At 31.0% G+C, this 22,736-nt stretch overlaps 1 protein-coding gene across 1 annotated transcript; it reads right to left on the bottom strand.

The window, feature by feature from the left end:
* Nucleotides 1-3,113: 3,113 nt before the first annotated feature.
* LOC129898022 (cyclin-D4-1-like) lies at nt 3,114-6,768 on the bottom strand. Its single transcript, XM_055973076.1, has 6 exons — nt 6,017-6,768; nt 5,332-5,418; nt 5,114-5,212; nt 4,687-4,888; nt 4,318-4,445; nt 3,114-3,825 (listed from the first exon to the last, which is right to left on the bottom strand). Exons 1-6 carry the CDS (start codon nt 6,314-6,316, stop codon nt 3,622-3,624), a joined length of 1,020 nt encoding a protein of 339 aa, XP_055829051.1. The 5' UTR covers nt 6,317-6,768; the 3' UTR covers nt 3,114-3,621.
* Nucleotides 6,769-22,736: the final 15,968 nt, after the last annotated feature.

Raw genomic sequence — 22,736 nt, 5'->3', positions numbered from 1 at the left:
AAATACATGTATTACATGTATACATCATCTATTTTTAGGTGTTGATTTTCCTCATATAAGCCATATATGATATATGCTTTACTTATAGTTGGAGTAGATATTATATTCACACGGATATAATATGTTTTCATATATTCTAAAAAAAAAATTGTTACGTTTTGAAAAGTAAAAAATTGAATCTAGCTATATAGTATATACTCCGTCAGTTCACTTTATATGGGTGTTATACTAAGATACTCATATGAATTAGGAGTTTTATTTTTAAAAGACATGCAAAATTCATCGTAGACAAATAAAAATAAAGTCACAAATTTCTCAAAAATATATTTTCTATTCATGTAAGTTAAAATATGGTCAAACGAAACGTATGTGGGCCATAGCTCGTGGGCCCAATATTGCCACTTCGGATCCCCAAAAAGGCGAACAATTGAACGACGTCGTATTGTTCATTTGCTTGATTAATTTTTTTTATACTAATATAAGTAGTAATTTAGAAATTATATAATTTTATATCATATTTACATTTACATGTGGGATAATAATTACAAAATTAGCTAATATCGAGATAAAACAATCAAAAGACAAAGATGGCATTCTTCAAACTCTTTTTACTAAAATTATTTTAAATAAGACGCTAAAATTAAATATTAACTTTTTGTTTAAATTTATGAAGTATTAAAAAATTAAAAATATTTTATAATGTATCTCGTGTATCTCATTTTAACTTAAATAACCATTTTTTTATTTTACAAAATAACTTCTTGTATTATAATCCTCAGATTATAATCTTAGCACACAAGTTATTCGCAAATCAAATTGTTTTCCAATTTACTGTACAATAATAATAATAATATATTCAATATAATTTATAAGACAGTAAAATAACATGATACATCACTATAAAATGTCTAGTTCATTGAAACATATAAATTTTCAAATTTTGAAATGTCTTACTCTTGATAAGGGCTATCCATATGTAATGTGACAGAAAATGACCATGATCTATCAATTTATTCTATGCCAATAATGCAACAAACTTTAAAATTTTTATTCAAGTTATGAATCTTATCAAATTGATTGGGGCACATATGTATCCCTCTGTGCAAATATAAATTTAGTCCACGTCAAATGTTTATATCAAATAAATAAATATTTGTATATATACTTAATACAACTTAACTAATGCATATGTTTATTACATTAAATCACTTAATCATAGTAAGTTAAGTTGATTTGATCTAAATAGTCGATACGAATCATTATTTACCTTCAACGTTATTTTGTTAGGTGGGATAATGTAGAATATTCCAGAATTAAGATTGGATTAAATTTATACTATGATAGATTGATCGTATAAATTTATCCTCTCAATCAAATATAATATAAATTTAATTTCAAACTTAATATTGTATTGTAACGTCTCGTCTTATCCCACCTAAATTGGGACTATTTAATCCCACTTCTCAGGTGGAATAAATTTGTCTAGAGATTATAATGTTAGGACTATAATCTTAGAATAATTTAACGACCCTAAATTTTGTGGCAAAAAAAATAACTAAAATAAGAAAAATACCAAAAATCAGTTGAGATCCCTGCTACTGCTAGTACAACTTTATCCAATACATTTGTGGTCGTTTAGTTATTGGAATTTGAAAATAATTTCAGTACAAAGTTTGGTAATGATTTATTTTCTGTTTGATGGACATTTAGTAGCGTACCATCAAAGAGTAGTATAGTATAATGTTTTAATAATTAATAATATATTGTTTAGTACTAGCAGTACGTTTCAGACCTAGTACAAAATTTGGTAATTATTTATATTGTGTTTGGACAAAATTTCAGACTATGGATTTGAATTTTTGAACTACCACAATCAAGCTTTCGTCCTCAAGTCCGAAGTTTGAACGCGTGACTTTTTTTTTCCTTCAGACCTTTGGATATGAAGTTTCGAATTGTCAGATACTAACTTTCGCCATCAAATCTAAATTAAACAACGTTCAAACTTCAGATTTAAGGCCTTAAGTAGACTTTGGTAATTTAAAGTTCAGAATTCAGACTCAAAAATATGAAACTTGAAATTTTAAATCTGTGAGGCGGTTAGTGGTCTTAAGTGGCTAATTGTGAAACTCAACTAAAATATAATAGGATGATATAAAGAAATAATTGAGATCTTTTCACCAGGTTTATTTCGTTACATGTTTGTTAATATAGGAATTATTTATTTTATAGATGAATTGACATGAACAATTTAAGATAAGGTATCATGGTGTCTATTTTATGCAAATGACATAATATTGAATATTGATTGACGAGATATGCAATGGAGTTAACAGTAAATTCAATGTATTAAGACAGACCCTATAGTTTAAAGGTTTCAGGTTAAGCACGACTAAGACAAACTACATGTACTACAAGTTTAGTGATGCTGCATGAGAAAATTGTGGAAGTGAGGATTGATACACAAGTATCACATATGAGAGGAAGTTTCAAGTATCATAGGTCAATAATCCAAAAGTATGAAGAGATTGATGATGATATCACACATCGTGCAAGAGTGGGGTGGAGAACGGGACCTCGCATTTGGTACCCTTTGTGATAAGAATGTGTACTCGAAATTTAAAAGTTTTATAGAGTATTTGTTAGACAAACTATGTAGTATGGGATAGAGATAGAGTGTTTGGCTAGTCAAGAATTTACACGTACAGAAGGTGGAGATGACTTAAATGGACGTGTGGCACATTATGAGAGATAAGATTAGAAACAAAGATATACAAGACAAAATTAAAGTGGCATCAATGGTGGATAAGATATAAAAAATAAAATCAAAATGATTCGGGCATATAAAAAGGAGGAAAACAGATGTCCCAATGAGAAGGAGAGTTAGAGGTAGACCGATGGACATATTACAAAGAAGTGATAAGACATAACATGAAACATCTCTAGCTCATCAAGGATATGATTGAGACATAAATTTCTTAGCCTAAAAGAGTATTTTTTTTTTTAATCTTTAAATCATTTAATCTCTACATTGATAATAGACATACTTATTCAGCATCCTATATAATGAATAGAGATCCATTTTGCACAACACAATGCACCATTATTAACAAAAATGAAGAGCAAAAGGACTTTTTGGATGTTTTATTCCAAGTACCATGAAAATACATCTCAATTTTCACTAGAAAATAGAACTAATAAAACAATACCACCACTTAATAGCCTCCACTAACTATACTACTTTAATCTTCTTTTCATCTTTTTCGTCTCCTCTCCCCCTCCCAAACCCCTTCTCATTCTATATATTTTTCATTTGAAATTTTTAAAAATTACCCAAAAAAGGAAGAGAAAAAGCTCTATCCTTCTCCTCAACCTCCTATTACTATGGTTGTTGACAACTCAGGATTATTATTAACAGCTGGTGACAATTCTTTTCATGCTAAAAACATGGACCCCCCACCCCCTCCTCTTTTCCTCAATGCTTTTGTGACTTTTAAAGCCACCACAACAACAAATCTTCCATTTAGCCAAAACTGATTGGACCTTTAGGTGTGAAGCTCTAAAAAACTATAACAAAGATTAAAAAAATTCAGAGTTCATGATATTTTTTTCTCTCAAGTCCCCTTATGAGATGATGTTTGTGTCAAGTTTCCTCCTTTTAGCATTTGGACATGAAGGAACTGGTCCTTCAACACTTTTATAGCTCAAGCAAGCAACTTCCAACACCCCATTGGGAGTTTGAGGTACTGATGCTGCAGCAGTAGTAGCACTAGTCCCACTAACCAATGTCAAATCTTGAATCAGTTCAAGACACTTCATCACTCTGTCCTGCAATATCACAAGAAAGAAAGAAAAAAAATGAAGCCCCACCACATAAATAAACTAATATATAAAACCAAGTTGGTAAATTTTAATGTATCAAGAATCTAGATTAGTGGCGCACGGTTCAAAACTTGGTGGACAATGGTTATGCCTCTTTATTCAAACTTAAATATTAGCAATGTTTGAACTCGTGACGTTCACCTAATCCACAGGGGGCACGGTTCAAAACTCGGGACAATGGTATGCTTCTTTATTCAACTTAAAAACATTAACAACATTCGAGGTCGTGACGTGCACCTAATACACACATGGCGCACAGTTCAAAACTCAGTGGACAAAGGATATGCCTCTTTATTAATACTTAAAACATTAGCACTCTTTGAGCTCATGACGTGCACCTAACTCACACATCGGGTGTGCTCCTTCCACTAAAAGAAAGTCTAGGGGGCAAGAATCAAGAGTTTTATATCAGTGGGGCACCAATTCAAAATCTTTCACCTTTTCAACTTTTATGGAGAAGCAAGGCATTGCCTTATCAGTGTCTTTTGCTTGTGGCCTTTCCCATGAAACAGACATTGCCACTGCTGCTGCAATTTCAGAAGGCCTGAATTCCAAGAAGTCAATACCTGCATTCAATTTTCCAAACCAAGGACTGGATCAAACACTTAAAGATTTTTTAGGATCAAGAAATAACACAATATGTAACTCAGACTCTTCAAAAATATCATTGGGTGTGTATCAGATCCTCTAAAAGCTATGCATTTTTGGAGGTTCCGGGCACAGGTGGGGCAACATTTTTTGAGAGTCCGAGCAAATAGACTCCAACCATATTCAAAAAAATTCAAAAGAGTGTGGTGAGAGTATAACCTTTTACTGTGCTTAATATTAGCTGAATTGATCTAGAAACCAATTGCCTTGATGGGATCTGATCAAGATTCATCTTTTTCATATAATAATCTATGAATGTGCAAGGTGTATAAGCCTGCATTCTCCATCTCAATGTGCTCAATACCAAAAGTTCCATTCTTTGTATTGTTTTACCTTCAAATAAAAACTTAGGCTCCCCTACCTGTTCCCACAAAAAAAAAAACGCAAGGTTTACTACAAATATTCTAATTCAAGAATACAACGAACACCGAGTGTGATAGAAAGACCATACCTCTACCTTGGAGGTAGGGAGGTCGTTTCCGATAAAACCTCAGTTCAAGGAAAACACAATCCAACGCAGTTCGGAAAAAGAAATAACAAGAAATTTTAATAAAACAAGTTCTTGAAATGGACATTTTTAATTCACCTGTAAATCAATAGTCAAGGGAACATTAATTTCTTCCATTTTGACAGCAATGGATAAACAGGCTACAGCTAACAATTGAATTGTCCAAGTTTTACCACTCTGTAAATCATCCATGTGAAAAAAAGTAATTTAGCAAGATACAGAATAATCAACCAACAGTGAAAAGTTCAAACACAAAGAAACAAAGTGTAAGACAAAATTATGTAAAGTGGACTTACTGGCAATTCATACAAAGACAGAAACCTATCAAGGTAATTTATTGACAAACAAAAACTCAGCTCTCCAAACCCATAATGCACATAAGCCTGCAAAGTACATAACACAAAAAAACAAATCAGAAAAATAATCACTATAGCAGAATTTACATTTGTGCATTTCCAAAGTAAAATTAATTTTTTTTTAAAAAATGCCACAGAGGGCTTGCATAAACATCAAAAAGATCTCATTTTACTATTCTATGCTTTAAAAACCAATTAACTAATATTGCTTATAAATGTCCCCACTAATCAATGTACAACAACATAGTTAGTGTAATCACATAAGTAGTAGGGTTTGAAGAGCTAATGTGTACATAAACCTTATTCCTACCTTAAACAGGTACTCCGGGAATGGGAAAGCAAAGCACTCGACTACCTACTAATCAATGCACATTTTCAAGTCAAATTCAAGAAAAGACATCATAGATAGAGAAAGCCTCTATTTTCAGGAAAGAACTAGGAACTCAATGAGTAAACCAAACATTTACCAAAAAGGGCATAAGATTAAGATTGAGATCAATGCAAATATAAAGTTGATCAAAATGGAATGAAAGTACTAGATTGTAAATCATCAAATTAACAGAAAAATGATCAAAACCAATGCCAACATTATCAAGAAAGGGAAAAAAAAAGCCATATAGTTAACCTTCCAAATCCAATTAACAGCCTCCCTTCTATGATTCAAATCTAAATCCCCAATTCTCAATCTCTTGAGATAATCATCTTTGGGTAAAAGAACTTTTTCCTTTTCCACCATAAAAGAAAAGGTTTCTTCACTTAGACTTGGCAACAAATCAATCAATGCCACTGATCTGCCACTGTCAAAGTTCAAAACTTTACTCTTTTCTTGAATGTTTTGGTCATCATTTGCCAAAGAATCAAGATCATCAAAGCAAAGATTCTTGGTTTCTGTACAGAGTAGTAAGTCATTGCTGTTTTCACCCATTTTAAGAAGAAAAAAAAAGCAAAAAAGTGAAAACCTCTGCTACTAAAATTAAAACCCTTTAATCAAAATCCAGTCTTTACAAGATTGAATCCCATCTCCATTTTCAAAAAAAAGAACTCCCTCTAAAACCCTTTAATCAAAATCCCCATTTTTTCAAGAAAACAAGTGTTCTAAAGATTTTTTCATGTAACCATTAGCATTTTTCTTTTCATTTTTTGGTTTTTTTTTTCTAATAGAAACACAGAGAAAAGGGGAAGAAGAGACAGAGAAGGAGAGCACATAAGAGAGAGTAATGTGGGGTTTGGAGACTATTTGTCAAGGAGAGAAAGAGAGGTTTATGTAGGAAATGGACATTTGTGTTTAGGGTAAAGGAGGAATTTTGTGGGGAGAAATCTTGGAATATTGGATTATACACCATTAATAATTAAACATAAACAACAAAAAGAGAGGAGGAAAAAAAAAAGCAAAAAATTATATTCTATCACAATTTATGTGGTATTTTTTGTGTTCAGGTCGATTCAATATTTAAAAAAATTAATTTAACTATCCAAAAACTATATGATTAAGTATTACTGCGAATTGCAATTAAATATACTATAATCTTTAGTTTCAAGGCGTGAAAAATGTCAATGAATAAGATCGAAAGAATGCATAAAATTTGAAAAAAAATCTGCAAATAGTTATTTTTCGTTGACCTTAATTGAAATATAGTCATTATCTTAAAATTTTAAAATAATTATATGATATTTCAGTTATGAAATTTGAAACTCCATAAAAATAATTATTTTCTTAAAAAATATGATTAAAAGGTGATAGGTAAGCACTATATTTACATAAAATCACATGTATATACAAATAACAAGTTGATAGAATCAAGATTGTGTTTCCCACACTTTTTCGGAGTACAAATTATTATTTTGCTTTTTTCCTTTGAGGAAGGAAAAGGAAAAAGAATTAAGAAAATTGACTAAACCAAGTGAGCCAGTGATGATGTAATAAATGATTCTACATTTTTGGAGAAAACATAAATGATTTTACATGGAATAGATATATTTCCTTTGTTGAATTTGCTTTCTTTTTTCAGTTTAGGGTAAAGTGATAATGATATGCACTATTTTAGAAAAAATATTACTTCTAATCTAACTATTAGAAATTTTAATAAATTGATTTATCTCAAAATATTTCACATTTCAAGAAAAATAAAACTGTAAGTCTTTATTGTTGTTATTTTTAAAAAAATATTTCCTTCAATTTCAATTGGTAGAGTGTTTATTAAATGAGATTTTAAGGAGAGATAAATTGTAACTTATACAAATAATTTTTTTGATTAAAGTTTTAAAATATTGTGTAAAAATCTTAAACGACATATAATACTGAGAAAATGTAGTAACAATAATCTTTATAGTTTCTCCTTGTAATTTGATATGAAAATTAAGTATTTGGGAATTGTTGTTATTCTTCTTTTCTACTCCTTTGTGAAGTTATTGAATTTCCTTTTCAAGATTTAGAGCTTCAAAATAAAAACACATTTTCTTTATTAGAAATTATTTTTTAAAAAAAAATAGCAATGTTAGAACTTGGAAAAAGAAAAGAGGAAAATGCAGCATTATTAACTCCCTTTATGTAAAATCATTATAATAATGATCTAGGCTAGGTGGATATATTTTTCAAGAATCCTAAATGTACTAAAACTTTTCTCTATATCATCTTATTTTAAATTTGGATATATTAAAACTTCTCTCAAGTATATCATCTTATTTTAAATTTAAGTATACTGAAACTTATTTTGAGTATGTTATCTTATTTTAAATTTAGAGATACTGAAACTTTTCTCAAGTATATCATCTTATTTTAAAGTTAGATATACCAACACTTTCCTTGAGTATATCATTTTATTTTGAATTTAGAGATATTGAAACTTCTCTAGATTATGTTATCTTATTTTAAATTTAGAGATAATTAAAACTTTTTTCGAGTATATCGTCTTAATTTGAATTTAAATGTTCCGAATTTTCTCTAAAACATATCGTCTAATTATAAATTTAGATATATTGAAACTTCTCTAGAATATGTCATCTTATTTTAATTTAAAGATACTAAAATTTAATTAAATACGTTACATTCCATTTAGCCCCTACTTATTAGCACTAGTCAATATAACTACACTACTATTAATTGTTCCTTTGATTAATTAAATTGACGCACATAAATGTAACTACAAAGATTTTAATGAATTCAATATGCATTAAATTTAGAACGACTAAAAGTACTCTTAACAATATGAGTACAACTAATTTCATTTAAATCAATCGTGGTTTATTGACTTAAAAAATTGACGATTTTCACTTTTTCCTAATAAAATACAATCAGTGTAGGAAAATATTTTCTAGAGAAATATGTGAGTTACATACTTATTTTATTGTGTTTAATATATAAGTAAATAATACTATTTTAAAAGTACTTATAAATAAATAAAATATCATTTGTGAAACTTGTTTTCTCTGCTTTCACTAGAAAAATCATTTATCATTTTTTTACAGAACTTGTTTCGAGAAAATAATTTCAAAAATTTAACCAATCGTGCATAAAAAAATTAGATAAAATTTTCTTGCTTCATACGGAACACACCCTAATGATAAATCTAAATAATTGATAGAGTACAGAGAAAATACATAAAGTATGGTATAAAATTTCTCAAATATTAATTTTTATAAAATTAATTTCCATGATGGCTAAGATTTTTTGATTCTCAAGAACAAGCAATAAACTAATGCAGGCAATAATATGGTAATGAAAATATATGGTTTTGATTATCAATGAAAATCTTTCGATAAATATTGACTCTCTTGAATTTCATGTCATAGCATACATATATCTAAATTGAGCATATCCGAAATAGACACAAGTAATTGCCTCAGAAGCATATTTTTTTTCATAACTGTGTAAGAATATGAACAAAATATGTGTATCCAGATACTTACAAATATGTATTATAATACTGTCCCGATAAGAAGGTCGTGAGGATCCACAACCAAAAGAGAAACCTTCGGGTGACTCAATAAGAACTAGAAGAGAAAAATAGACTTTTAGTACAATAAAATCTTGTTATAATAAGATTTCACTATAATAGCCACGAATATATCGTCTTATTTTAAATTAAGATGTATCAGAACTTCTCTAGAGTATATCGTCTTATTTAAAGTTTAGAGATATTGGTACTTCTCTCAAGTATGTCATCTCTTATTTCAAATTTAGAGATCCTGAATTTTTTCTTGAGTATCTTATCTTATTTTTAATTTAAATGTACAAGAGCCTCTTTTGAATATGTCTTCTTATTTTAAATTTAGAGATACTGAAACTTCTTTCGAGTGTATCATCTTATTATAGATTTAATTATATTGAAACTTCTTCAAGTATATCGTCTTATTTTAATTATATACCTATCAGCATCCAATATTTATAACAACTTATATAACCTACATGCATTGCACAGGTGTAGCACATCAAACAATAAATATATAAAATTATTAAAAATAATAAAATAAATGTAATATTTATTTAAATGATGAAATAAATATTATCAAATAACTTTTGAAGATACAAATACAATGAATTTCGTTAATATTTGTATCTCACTTGACAATTTTTTACACACAATATTGTTGGTATTCTCTTCTATCTTTGAATTGCATTATCATTATTAAAATTTTATTATCGTCATTGATAATTCTTTTAAAAGTGCAACATATATTTATTCATGCAACATATCAGGTTGAATTTCATACTTTTATAATAACAATGCAGATAAAGTACATAATTTATACCAAAATATACTCATTAATTATTCGTATGATTAATTAAATCAACACATATGAATGTGACTACAAAGATGTTAATGAAGTTAATATGCACTAATCTAGAACGACTAAAAGTACTCTAACAACATACAACTAATTTCATTTAAATCGACCGTTGTTTATATATATATATATTTGGATTGAGCATATTCAAGAAAAATACAAGTGATCGTTGTCTTTGAGATAATTTTTTTCTTAACTGTAAAGGAATATAAACAAAATGTGCATCCAAACACTCACAAATGCCTATTATAATACTGCCCCATTAAAAAAATGATGAGGATCCACAATCAGAAGAGAAGTCATCGGACAACTCGATAGGAATTAGAAGAGAAAGATGGAGTCATTGTCATTCCTACGCCACATAGAAACTATTTACATGTCCCTTGATCCGTAAGTCATGACACAAGGTTGTAAATCATAATATTCTTATGAATAAAGTAAGCTTTGACCTTATGTTTAGAATATATTATAGTAGGAATCCTAAGTTGTTTAGGATTTGTTATTTGTTATTTATTTAATTTATGTTTAGTTAGAATTTGTTTGTCCTAGTTTATATAGGAATAAGTTTTCTAGAGATGTTGCTAGATTATTTTCAATACACAGAGTATCCGCTGCCGGCGGGCGGCTATGACTCATATATGCCGTTCGTTTGGCCAATGATCATGATGACAAGTGTCAGACGAATGATATATGCATGAAAAAATCATGCTAGGAGGAAGAGATTACAAAAACAGTGGCCAAAACAACAACAATGACAAGAAGAAAAAGGCAGGAGTATACAACTTTGAATTACGGGGGAATGTTGGAATAATAATTCAAAGTTGGAGTAGGAATCCTAAGTTGTTTAGGATTTGTTTGTTCTGGGTTATATAGGAATATATTTTTTAGTCCTAATTTAATTTGATTTCTTACTATTATAAATAGAGATATTGCTAGATTATTTTCAATACACAGAAAAATATAAAAAAAAATAGAAAAGACAAAGAAATATATAAATCTTCAAGTAAGATTAAAGAGATTTTGAATTTATAAATAAAATATTTTTCATCAAATTCATGTAACTTTTTAGTATATAATAAACATAAACATCTTTAGGGAAAAGGCATAAAAACTCTACACATACATTTCTTTATTGAAAATATAGCAACGGCTCAAATTGTTGGGCATGTGATTTCATGTTGGGAAAAAAACATAAAAATTTGTATATCTACTAATTATTGATATAATTCCTACCGTTGGAAAATGATTATGTGAGAAAAAAAACATAAAATTTTGTACATCTACATTCTTGTTGCTATTTTTAAAAAGGATAAAAATCTTATGAGCATGTGATTTTACGTAAAATATAGGAAGAAAATTGAATCAAACAAAGGTATTACTAGTTTCAAAAATTTCAAATTCGAGCCTTGGAAAATGAAAAATATGATGTTGGAAGCATTGCTCTCATAAACGAGCCCTACAATGCGTGAATCTAAATTTAGTTGGATCTCATAAAAAAAAGAGTCTGACAACATACGAATTCAAATTTAATCGAATTTCAATACGGATACCGGACTACCGGTGGAAACTAAAGAAACAAAGATGAATAGATCTAATAAAGTGAATTCGAGTATAGTAGGCATACATGCTTATTTCTTTTCTCCTATATATAGGCTTTATTCAAACCCAAAATTTTAATCTTTTTTATTTCTTCTCCAAGCATAGAGATACTCTCTGCAATGTCTTCTTCTTTTATTTCTCTCTTACAATTTTACTATATTTTGTATTTGTTAAAACTAACTTTTAACCCCCATAACTTTTTAGTACAAACATATATATATCAAAGTTATATAGCATGTCACATGTAATGGTGCATCAATTCAAAAGTTATTTTTGCAGCCTTTTTTTCACTTTTGTTTGTGTGAAGTGAAAAGGAGTACATTATAGTTTAGTTATATGAAGCCTTTATGTTTTAGAAATTACGATATTACTATTAGTTAAGATATAACTAAAACGTACTACTAGAAATCAGTCAATTTCAAATGAATATGTCCGTCAAACGATTGATAATTCATCAAAAAAATCCTTTGAAAACATATTCGATAAGTATTTTTTCAACGAATTTTCAACTGAAAATCAATCGAAAAATTACGGCTTTTGAACTTTTTATGTTATATGCCATGAAGTTTGAAGACATATTGGAGAGGTTAGAAGATCAAGACAAGACACAAAAGATTTGCAAGACTTAAGAAGATTTTACAAGTTCAAAGAAAGAAAGAGTTTGACTCTTTATTTTGTATTATTCTAGTATTATCATTTGTAATATTATCACAGACACAATTAATGATGATCATAAAATATTTAATTTTTTTTTTAATATTATTTTTAACATGTTTGCTAGTAGTTAGAGATAGTGAATTAATTTCTTTAAAATAAAAGAAAAAATTACGTATGTAAAGTATATGCAAGATAGTCAATACGCGTTTTGAACGCGTAGTCAACAAAACGCGTTTTGAACGCGTAGTCAAAAAAGGAACAAAACGCGTTTTGAACGCGTAGTCAAAAAAGGAACAAAACGCGTTTTGAACGCGTAGTCAAAAAGGGAGGTTCAATACGCGGATTTTACGCGTTTCTAGTTTCCTATAAATAGAAGACCTCTTGCCCTCATTTATCCCATCCGAGAAAGAGAGAGTAAGAATACAAAGAAAGTTATACACCAAGATAAATATTGTAGTCTTGAGTGTCCTCTTTAGTAGTTGTTCCTTTTACAAGAGAGAAGTGTTAATTGTTGTTTTCTCCTTGTATTTGAGAGCTGTGTACTCCATATTTTTATAGTGAGATCCTTCTACCCCATGGTTTTTCCCTTCTATCAGTTAGAGGGGTTTTCCACGTAAAATTCTCGTGTCTAATTTATTTTCATTATTTTCATCATATCAAACTTTAGTTGTGGTGCTTTCTCCCCCCAATAGTGGTATCAGAGCTCTCGGTTATTCTGTCTATTTTATGCGAAGGTACTATCTGTGAATAGTAACTTTTCGTGAATAGTAAAATTCGGTGAATAGTACTATTCACGTGAATAGTAAATTTTGGTGACGGTACAGTTTGTCACGATTGTTCACAAAAATATTCAGAAACGATCTAGAAGGGTGTGAAGCAAATAACAATGTCGAGTACAACAAAGTTTGACGTTGAGAAATTCAATGGGACTAATTTCTCATTATGGAAAATGAAAATAAAAGCAATACTGAGAAAAGACAATTGTTTAGCTGCAATTGAAGGCAGGCCCACAGACTTGGTTGATGACAGCAAGTGGAACGACATAGACAGCAATGCAGTTGCTGATCTACACTTGGCACTAGTTGATCAAGTGTTATCTAGTGTGGCGGAAAAGCGGACGGCGAAGAAAATATGGGATACTCTTACGGGGTTGTATGAGGCCAAGTCTTTACATAATAAAATCTTTTTAAAAAGAAGATTGTATACTCTTCGAATAGCAGAATCCATGTCAGTTACTGAACACATCAATACTTTGAATACTCTGTTTTCGCAACTTACAACAATGGGTTGCAAAATAGAGGGGACTGAACGTGCGGAGCTTCTACTTCAAAGTCTGCCTGAATCGTATGATCAACTCATCATCAACCTGACGAACAATACTGACAGTCTAGTTTTCGATGAAATTGCAGCCGCTGTCTTGGAAGAAGAAAATCGGCGCAAAAATAAGGAAGACAGACAAGCAAGTTCGCAACAAGCTGAAGCTTTGATGATGGTGAGAGGAAGACCAACGGAACGTGGCCCCAGTGGGAGTCACAATCATGGCAGATCTCAATCAAGAAGTAAGAAGAATATCAAGTGCTACAACTGTGGCAAGAAAGGGCACTTCAAGAAAGATTGTCGGTTCAAGAAGAAGAGTGAACACCCTGAGCCATCGAATGCTCAAGGGAATGTTGCATGTACCTCGGATGATGGCGATATTTTATATAATGAGGCAATATCAAATAATGAAGGCAAAAAATGTTTCGCTGATGTCTGGATCATGGACACAGGAGCAACATGGCATATGACTTATAGGAGAGAATGGTTCCATCAATATAATCCTATCTCAGGAGGGTCTGTGTTCATGGGAAACGATCATGCTTTGGATGTTATTGGTATTGGGTCCATCAAAATAAAAATGTACGATGGCACGATACGCACCATCGAGAAGGTATGACATGTAGAAGACTTGAAGAAGAATCTATTGTCTTTAGGACAACTATATGATAATGGATGTTCATATAAGACTCATGGTGGAGTCATGAGAATATCCAAAGGAGCGCTTGTAGTGATGAAAGCATAAAAACTTGCTGCAAATCTATATGTGCTTAAAGGTGAAACACACCAAGAAGGAGAAGCATCAACCGCGTCAGCAAGTTCATTTGAAGAATCAACGATGATGTGGCATCGTAAACTTGGCCATATGTCGGAACGAGGTTTGAAGATTCTTGCTGAGCAAAAGCTTCTTCTAGGGCTCAAAAAGGTTTCACTACCCTTTTGTGAGCATTGTGTTACCAGTAAGCAAAATAGACTGAAGTTTAGCAGTTCCTCTGCTAAAAGCAAGGAAATACTAGATCTGGTCCACTCTGATGTCTAGCAAGCACCGGTGGAGTCTCTAGGAGGAGCGAAATATTTCGTGTCATTTATCGATAATTACTCCAGGAGAAGTTGGGTGTATCCAATCAAGAGGAAGGCAGATGTTTTTTCAGTTTTCAAAGAATTCAAAGCGCGGGTGGAACTTGAATCTGAGAAAAAGATCAAGTGTTTGAGGACAGATAATGGAGGAGAATACACTGGTGATGAATTTAATAACTTCTGTAAACAAGAAGGTATTAAACGGCAGTTTACGGTGGCATATACTCCACAACAAAATGGAGTAGCAGAGCGGATGAACAGAACCTTGTTGGAACGGACAAGAGCTATGTTGGCAACTGCAGGGTTGGAAAAACCATTCTGGGCAGAAGCAGTCAAAACCGTCTGTTATGTGATCAATCGGTCACCATCAACCGCAATTGATCTGAAAACGCCAATGGAGATGTGGACAGGAAAAACAGCTGATTATTCTCGCTTACATATATTCGAAAGTCCTGCTTATGTTATGTACAACACCCAAGAAAAATCAAAGCTGGATCCAAAATCCAGGGAATGCATTTTCTTAGGGTATGCTGATGGAGTCAAGGGGTATCGCTTGTGGGATCCCACAGCCCGTAAGGTGGTAATCAGCAGGGATGTTGTATTTGTTGAAAACAAGATACAAGCAAAAGAAGGTAGCACTTCAAAAGAAAAATCAGAGACTACTACAGTTGAAGTTGAAGAAATAGAAGAAGTTCCAGTTTCTTCTGAAGCAGCACCAGAGCACAAAGAACAAGAGCAAGCTGAGATCGAAACTCCAGAAGTTCGACGATCAACTAGGGAGAGAAGAGAACCAGCTTGGCACTCAGATTATTCTATGGAGAGTAATATTGCATACTGTCTATTAACAGAAGATGAAGAGCCTTCAACCTTTCAAGAAGCTATGAAAGGCCAAGAATCATTTATGTGGGTGGCAGCAATGCAAGAAGAAATTGAAGCTCTTCATAAAAATAAAACATGGGATCTTGTTCAATTACCACAAGGAAGGAAGGCCATTGGAAATAAATGGGTCTACAAGATCAAACGCAATGGTAATGATCAAGTGGAGAAGTATCGTGCAAGATTGGTGGTGAAAGGATTCTTTCAGAAAGAAGGTATAGACTTCAATGAGATATTTTCTCCGGTGGTTCGACTCACAACAATTCGAGTGGTCCTGGCGATGTGTGCTACATTTGACTTGTACTTGGAGCAGTTAGATGTCAAAACTGTATTTCTTCATGGAGAACTTGAAGAAGAAATTTATATGCTCCAACCAGAAGGTTTTGAAGAACATGGAAAAGAGAACTTGGTTTGCAGGTTGAACAAATCTCTATACGGTCTCAAACAGGCGCCGAGATGTTGGTATAAGAGATTTGATTCCTTCATTATAAGTCTTGGATACAACAGACATAGTTCAGATCCTTGTGTTTATTACAAGATATTTGGTGATGAAGATTTTGTTATTTTGCTGTTGTATGTTGACGACATGTTGGTAGCAGGCCCCAACAAAGATCGTCTCACAAATTTAAAGGCACAGTTGGCTAGGGAGTTTGAAATGAAGGACTTGGGACCAGCAAACAAGATTCTAGGGATGCAAATTCACCGAGACAGAAATAATAGGAAGATTTGGCTTTCTCAAAAGAACTATTTGAAGAAAATCTTGAGACGCTTCAAGATGCAAGACTGTAAGTCAATTTCTACCCCACTTCCTATTAATTTCAAGTTATCCTCAAGTATGTGTCCTAGCAATGAAGCAGAGAGGATGGAGATGTCTCGAGTACCGTATGCATCAGCAGTGGGAAGTTTAATGTTCGTTATGGTATGTACAAGACCTGACATTGCACAAGCAGTGGAAGTGGTTAGTCGATACATGGCTAATCCTGGTAGAGAGCATTGGAATACTGTTAAGAGGATCCTGAGATACATCAAGGGTACCTCAGATGTTACAATATGTTATGGAGGATCAAACTTTACTGTTAAAGGTTATGTTGATTCAGATTATGCAAGTGATCTTGATAAATACAAGTCCACCACAGGTTATGTGTTTACTCTTGCTGGAGGAGCTGTAAGTTGGGTTTCAAAACTGCAATCTATCGTGGCTACATCTACGACGGAAGCAGAATATGTAGCAGCTACACAAGCTAGCAAAGAAGCAATATGGATGCAGATGTTAGTGGAGGAGCTCGGGCACAAACAAGAGAAGATTGCTCTGTTTTGTGACAGTCAGAGCGCTTTGCACCTTGCAAAGAATCCGACATTTCATTCAAGGACAAAGCACATACGAGTTCAGTATCACTTTGTTCGTGAGAAGGTGGAAGAAGGCAGTGTGGATATTCAGAAAATTCATACTAATGACAACCTAGCAGATATGTTTACAAAGCCGATCAACAGTAACAAGTTTATATGGTGTCGATCTTCTATTGGCATAGCAGAAACGTAACATTACAGTAATTGGGTAGAAAGGATGGTGTGAAGACTTAATTGATTCTCAATTAAATCTTCAAGTGGGAGAATGCAAGATAGTCAATACGCGTTTTGAACGCGTAGTCAACAAAACGCGTTTTGAACGCGTAGTCAAAAAAGGAACAAAATGCGTTTTGAACGCGTAGTCAAAAAGGGAGGTTCAATACGCGGATTTTACGCGTTTCTAGTTTCCTATAAATAGAAGACCTCTTGCCCTCATTTATCCCATCCGAGAAAGAGAGGGTAAGAATACAAAGAAAGTTATACACCAAGATAAATATTGTAGTCTTGAGTGTCCTTTTTAGTAGTTGTTCCTTTTACAAGAGAGAAGTGTTAATTGTTGTTTTCTCCTTGTATTTGAGAGCTGTGTACTCCATATTTTTATAGTGAGATCCTTCTACCCCGTGGTTTTTCCCTTCTATCAGTTAGAGGGGTTTTCCACGTAAAATTCTCGTGTCTAATTTATTTTCATTATTTTCATCATATCAAACTTTAGTTGTGGTGCTTTCTCCCCCCAACAGTATACACAAACCTTACTAGTGCCTTAAAAATATATTTAAAAAGTTATTTTTAATAGATCTAGCCTCGACCGATTCAAAGAAAAATACTTATTTATTTAAACATATATAAATTTCAATTCCAAAAAACTCTAAATTTTGTTGAACTCACGAACTCAATATGGTTGAATACGTATAATATAAAGAGGTTGTAGCCTCACCTCGAACAATAAAATCATCTGAACATTTCGGGATTGATTTCTCAGATAATCACTCAATTAATCGTTACCATCTTCGAAAGTTATTTTCTTCTTGATTTTAATTTCCTTAATATTTGTTGAGTGATCATCTAAGAAATTAACTCGAACATCTCACATAACCTTGCTACTCCATCATAAGATCCGAGTCACAAAACTAATATTTGTATTAGAGTAAGTTGTCTACGTCTTTAAATTATTTATTTATTTTAAAAGGGAATCAAATAGTGTATTATTATTTATGTGCACGGTCAGGTACAATTTTTTTTTATAGCTTTTTACTATCACGTTATGTTATTCCTCCATACTTGTACAGTTGTACTATACTACTTGTACTACATACACTTTGAACCCAAGTCCGTAAAATGTTGCACCAGGAATGCGATGAGGGTACCTTGATTTTACTCAAGTATAATATTTATAGGTATTCAATAGTTTTGATTCAAATCCTATGTTGGTTCAACAACTTAAATAAACTTAAATTCCGAATACATAAGCTACAAATTCTGACTTCAATCGTTTCTACTAGTGGAGACATTTGTATCATAAGAAATGGGAGCTAGGGGGAGGGCACGTACAAGGAGGTTGCAGTCTCGAGGGTAGGGTGGAGATTTAAGGGCAGGAAAGAAACAATTAGTGAAAAAAATGATATTTATGAAATTGATTTTCTCAATTTTCATGAGTTATTTTTATGATTTTTAAGAAATTTATTTTTCTAAAAAAAAAAAACTTATTTTATAACATTTTGTTCAACAAACACACTTGGAGACCATACACACATTTGGTCAAGAAGAAAGAATTCGTTACATTTAATTTTGAATTATTATGTTGATTTTATAAATGAAGCTCGTGATCCTAAATCTCCTAAATGCTATTTTTTTAATTATTATGTGTTGCGTTTTCATTTTGCACGTTCTTTAAGAAAAATTAATTAGGAGTTTATTTTTTGTGTTTTTTAAAATAAAAAGGTAACTATTTTATCCTTTATTTGAATAATTATAACATCATGACCTCATAACTGAGGCATTTATAGTCTTCAAGAACAATAGCTACTGAGAATGAAATGAAAAAAAAAATTATCTAGAAAATGATAAATAATTTTAAGTAATTAATTTTAAAAATTAAGATAAATAATTTTTGACGAAGGGAGTATAAGTTTGTAAAGTGAAATATCAAGTAGGTCAAATTGGATGGTAATTAAATAAATAAAGACAATATACTATTATTGTATGATTCTGTAATTTATAAATTTACAGTAAATAACTCTTTTCCTTTTTAAAAAAGACTGCTTGACAAAAAGTTTATTTTTTTTATAGGCAGTAGTCATTGACTCTTTTTTTTTTAAGAAGACCAAACTCGGAGATCTTAATATTGCAAATTTGCAGTTTCATTTAATGCTCAAGTAAACTATTATTCCACAAGGAAAAAAATAAGTTAATATATTTGATCCAATTGATTCTAAATATTAATTGTGTTGACAAATTGAACTCATTTCAGATATTTACAGTTTAAAATAATAGAAGCATTATTATTAATGTAACTAGTATTATTTTTGGTGTCTCGGTTATTAGTAAAATCAATATATAGTCCTTTGATAGTCAATTTTAATTAAGCTCAGTAACTTTCCATTACTTAAAATATACACTTTTGATTCACTTACTTGTAAATATTCACAAATTTCTATAATTATTTATGTGTAATATTAAGTTTATATGGTTACTTATTTAGGGTAATATGTTTTTTTAAAAATGGTCTCAAGTATAACATATTTTCCACATAAAGAGATCAAACACATACAATTTAATTGATTAAAGGCCAATTATATCGAGTCATATATCATAATAACAAAAAATTACCAATAACTTGGAGACCAAAAACTTTATTATCACTTTACTATAGACTATATTTTTTCAAGTTGACCCACTCAACTTCAATTAATGTGATATTAATTAAGTAAGAACAGATATTTTTATGATTAAAATTATTTTATTATCTTTTTGAATTGAAACTGTGTATAAGCACTTTGAAATACAAATAATATTTTGTTTTATTTGGAAGTAGTCTGAATAAAATAGTACCAACTAATTAAATGCTCTGTGCTAAGGCTTGGTCCTTTTGTAAATTTAGTGAAACTTACATTTTCATTCATTCATACACTAAATTAAATTAGTGAAACTTAAAATCATTTATTAGTGTTCATTTTCTGCATAATATTTTAATTACTATTACTCCCTCGATTTCATATTATTTATTCATATTATTAAAAATATTTATCTCAAATTACTTGTCAATTTATAAGATTAAGACATATTTAATTTAACATTTTCCATTTTGCCCTTAAAACTAATTCTTTTTAAAAGTATAAAATTGTAAAGTTCCAAAAAAAAAATACTTTCGGTGTTAATCTTGATGTTAATGGATAACACGTATAAATATAGAGTGTATTAAAAAGAAGTTGAAAGGAATAAATTAGTAAAATCACTCTTCTAATTTGAAAGTCGTTCCTTTTGTTTGATCAAGTAAATTTTGTGTGATCTGTTACTCCTCCTCCTGTATCACTTCTTATCTTTTTTATCTTTTTATCTAACTGATTTTCAACTTTAATTTTGTATTACCTAAATACTTCTATTGCTTCATCATTACCACTCAACAAATAGACATAACAATAATACAATTGTCAATAAAAGTTATGAAATACTTTTTTCCACCACGAGATAGTGTTGACTTCATATCACAAATTTTAGTATGAATCAATTCTAAGGGATCATTCTTTTCAATAGATTTACAAGGATGCTTAGTATACTTAAATTCAATACAAACTTGACATTTTAATTTATTGCACTCAAAATTAGGAAAAACTTCTAAGTTGATTAGTTCTCAGAAGGTTTTGTAATTGTAACGACCCATTAGGTCATTTTGAATACTAGGACTTTTTATTTCATAAAAGAATTATCCCGTAAATTTTTAATGGGTACTTTGAATTATTAGATAATTATGATTATTTAATTGAGGGGTGAATTTAGATAACTTAATTAATTAATGGACTAAAGTGATAATATATTTAATATCTTATACCACTTATTCCATATTTATTAAAATCAGTTAGTGGGATTGTAATCTTTAATACCTAATTAATTAGAAAAGAGGAGAATGGCGAGAACCTCACCTGCGGCGTCGGAACATGAAAAGGTAAAAATTTAAATTGATTTTGCTTTAGTTAGTACATGTACGTATTGAATGGAAGGGTCATATCATTACTATTAGTATAGAATTTCTAAAGGAAAGGGGAACCAATCACTGGGGATGTTAGTTGTGATATTTTTTTTTTAATGTAGGCAACCTGCATATTGACTTCAATATCAAACGTCACTGGCGGCGTGATTTAGTTCGGATTGGGAGATTTCCTTATGGTTATGGTATTATGATTCAAGTTTTGATATATTGAGATAGATAATTAAATACTAAATGTATTATATTATATAAATATCATTAGATTTATGTTACTTGGAGGAATTAAGACTTAACCCTAAGCATGAAAATTTAGAAAATGTAAGATTTGATTATTAATATGCATCAAGATTTGGAAACTTGATTTTAGATTTGGGTGAGTTGTTGGGTCTAGGTTAAATAGATATATAATATTGGTGTCTACGAATTCGTGTACTTACGAATATTGTATACTTGATAGATTGGAAACGTGAGGCATTGAAGAAAGGAAACTCATTGGTGAATTAGCTTGCTTGATTTTGGTTCTTCGATTGAGGTAGGTTATGGTTTTATTTTATATCATAGATAGACTCTTAATAGTGATAGATATTCATTGAGTAGTGTGTGAAGTTTACTACGCATTTAATTGTTGTGGTTTGAATGGTTGATATGTTGTTGTGATTGGTCTGAAATCCCGAGGCCATGAAATTCATAATATTAAACTTGCCCTATCAAAAATGGTGCCTTGAATAAAGAAGGCTTGATGAAATATTGTTAATGAAGTGGAATGTAATCATGAAGAATGATAAATTAATTATATTTGGATCGGGTGTCACGTTCCGACACGGTATATTTGGATTGGGTGTCACATTCCGACACGGTATATTTGGATCGGGTGTCACATTCCGGCACGTAATATTAAAGGAAAATAAATTAAAATGACTTAATACTACTCAATCTCCAAAAACTCATTTTCTAAAAGAGCGTGATGTGGAGGCCCAAGTCCTCATGTGTGATCTTAATATTGTTGATTGGTTATGTAATTGTTCATTGTGTTGTCACTTGATCTTGATCTTGTTGGTTGTCACCTCTTAAGTGTTATGGTTGATTTCCCACTATTATTTTATGTATATTGATTTCTATTTTGAGTCGGCCGATGATACCTACTCAGTACGTGTTGTCCTGTACTGACCCCTACTTGTATCTTTCTTTGTTTTATTTTGTGGAGTGCAGCGAGCCTTCCATCAGCTTCGACTAGACCTCAGCTCTAGTCCGTTTCAAGTTCATCAGATTTAAGGGTGAGCTATCCTTCTAGCTCGTGATGGATTCTCTTAGTCATGACATGATGTCCTTAGTGTTCGGACACGAACTATGTCACTTATTTTATTTTAGTGTTTGACATTCTAGACTTAGTATTTTAGAATTATATGTCCTTGATGTGATGACTTTCAGATTTTGGGGAAACATTATGTAATGGATTTTAGTGGCTTTTGTTATTTCTGACTTTAAT

The sequence above is a fragment of the Solanum dulcamara genome, chromosome 1 (assembly GCF_947179165.1).
Source record: "Solanum dulcamara chromosome 1, daSolDulc1.2, whole genome shotgun sequence".
Taxonomy (NCBI): domain Eukaryota; kingdom Viridiplantae; phylum Streptophyta; class Magnoliopsida; order Solanales; family Solanaceae; genus Solanum; species Solanum dulcamara.
Note: the sequence above shows the minus strand (reverse complement) of the source record. Positions and strands in the feature narration are given on the sequence as shown.

Excerpts from the sequence above, each read along its gene's own strand:
- LOC129898022 (XM_055973076.1), bottom strand. The coding sequence starts at position 6,316 with ATGGGTGAAAACAGCAATGACTTACTACTCTGTACAGAAACCAAGAAT. Across the intron at positions 4,889-5,113 it reads CCTTGACTATTGATTTACAG|GTAGGGGAGCCTAAGTTTTT; the intron begins GTGAATTAAAAA and ends TTGTGGGAACAG. Across the intron at positions 3,826-4,317 it reads TCTCCATAAAAGTTGAAAAG|GACAGAGTGATGAAGTGTCT; the intron begins GTGAAAGATTTT and ends GTGATATTGCAG.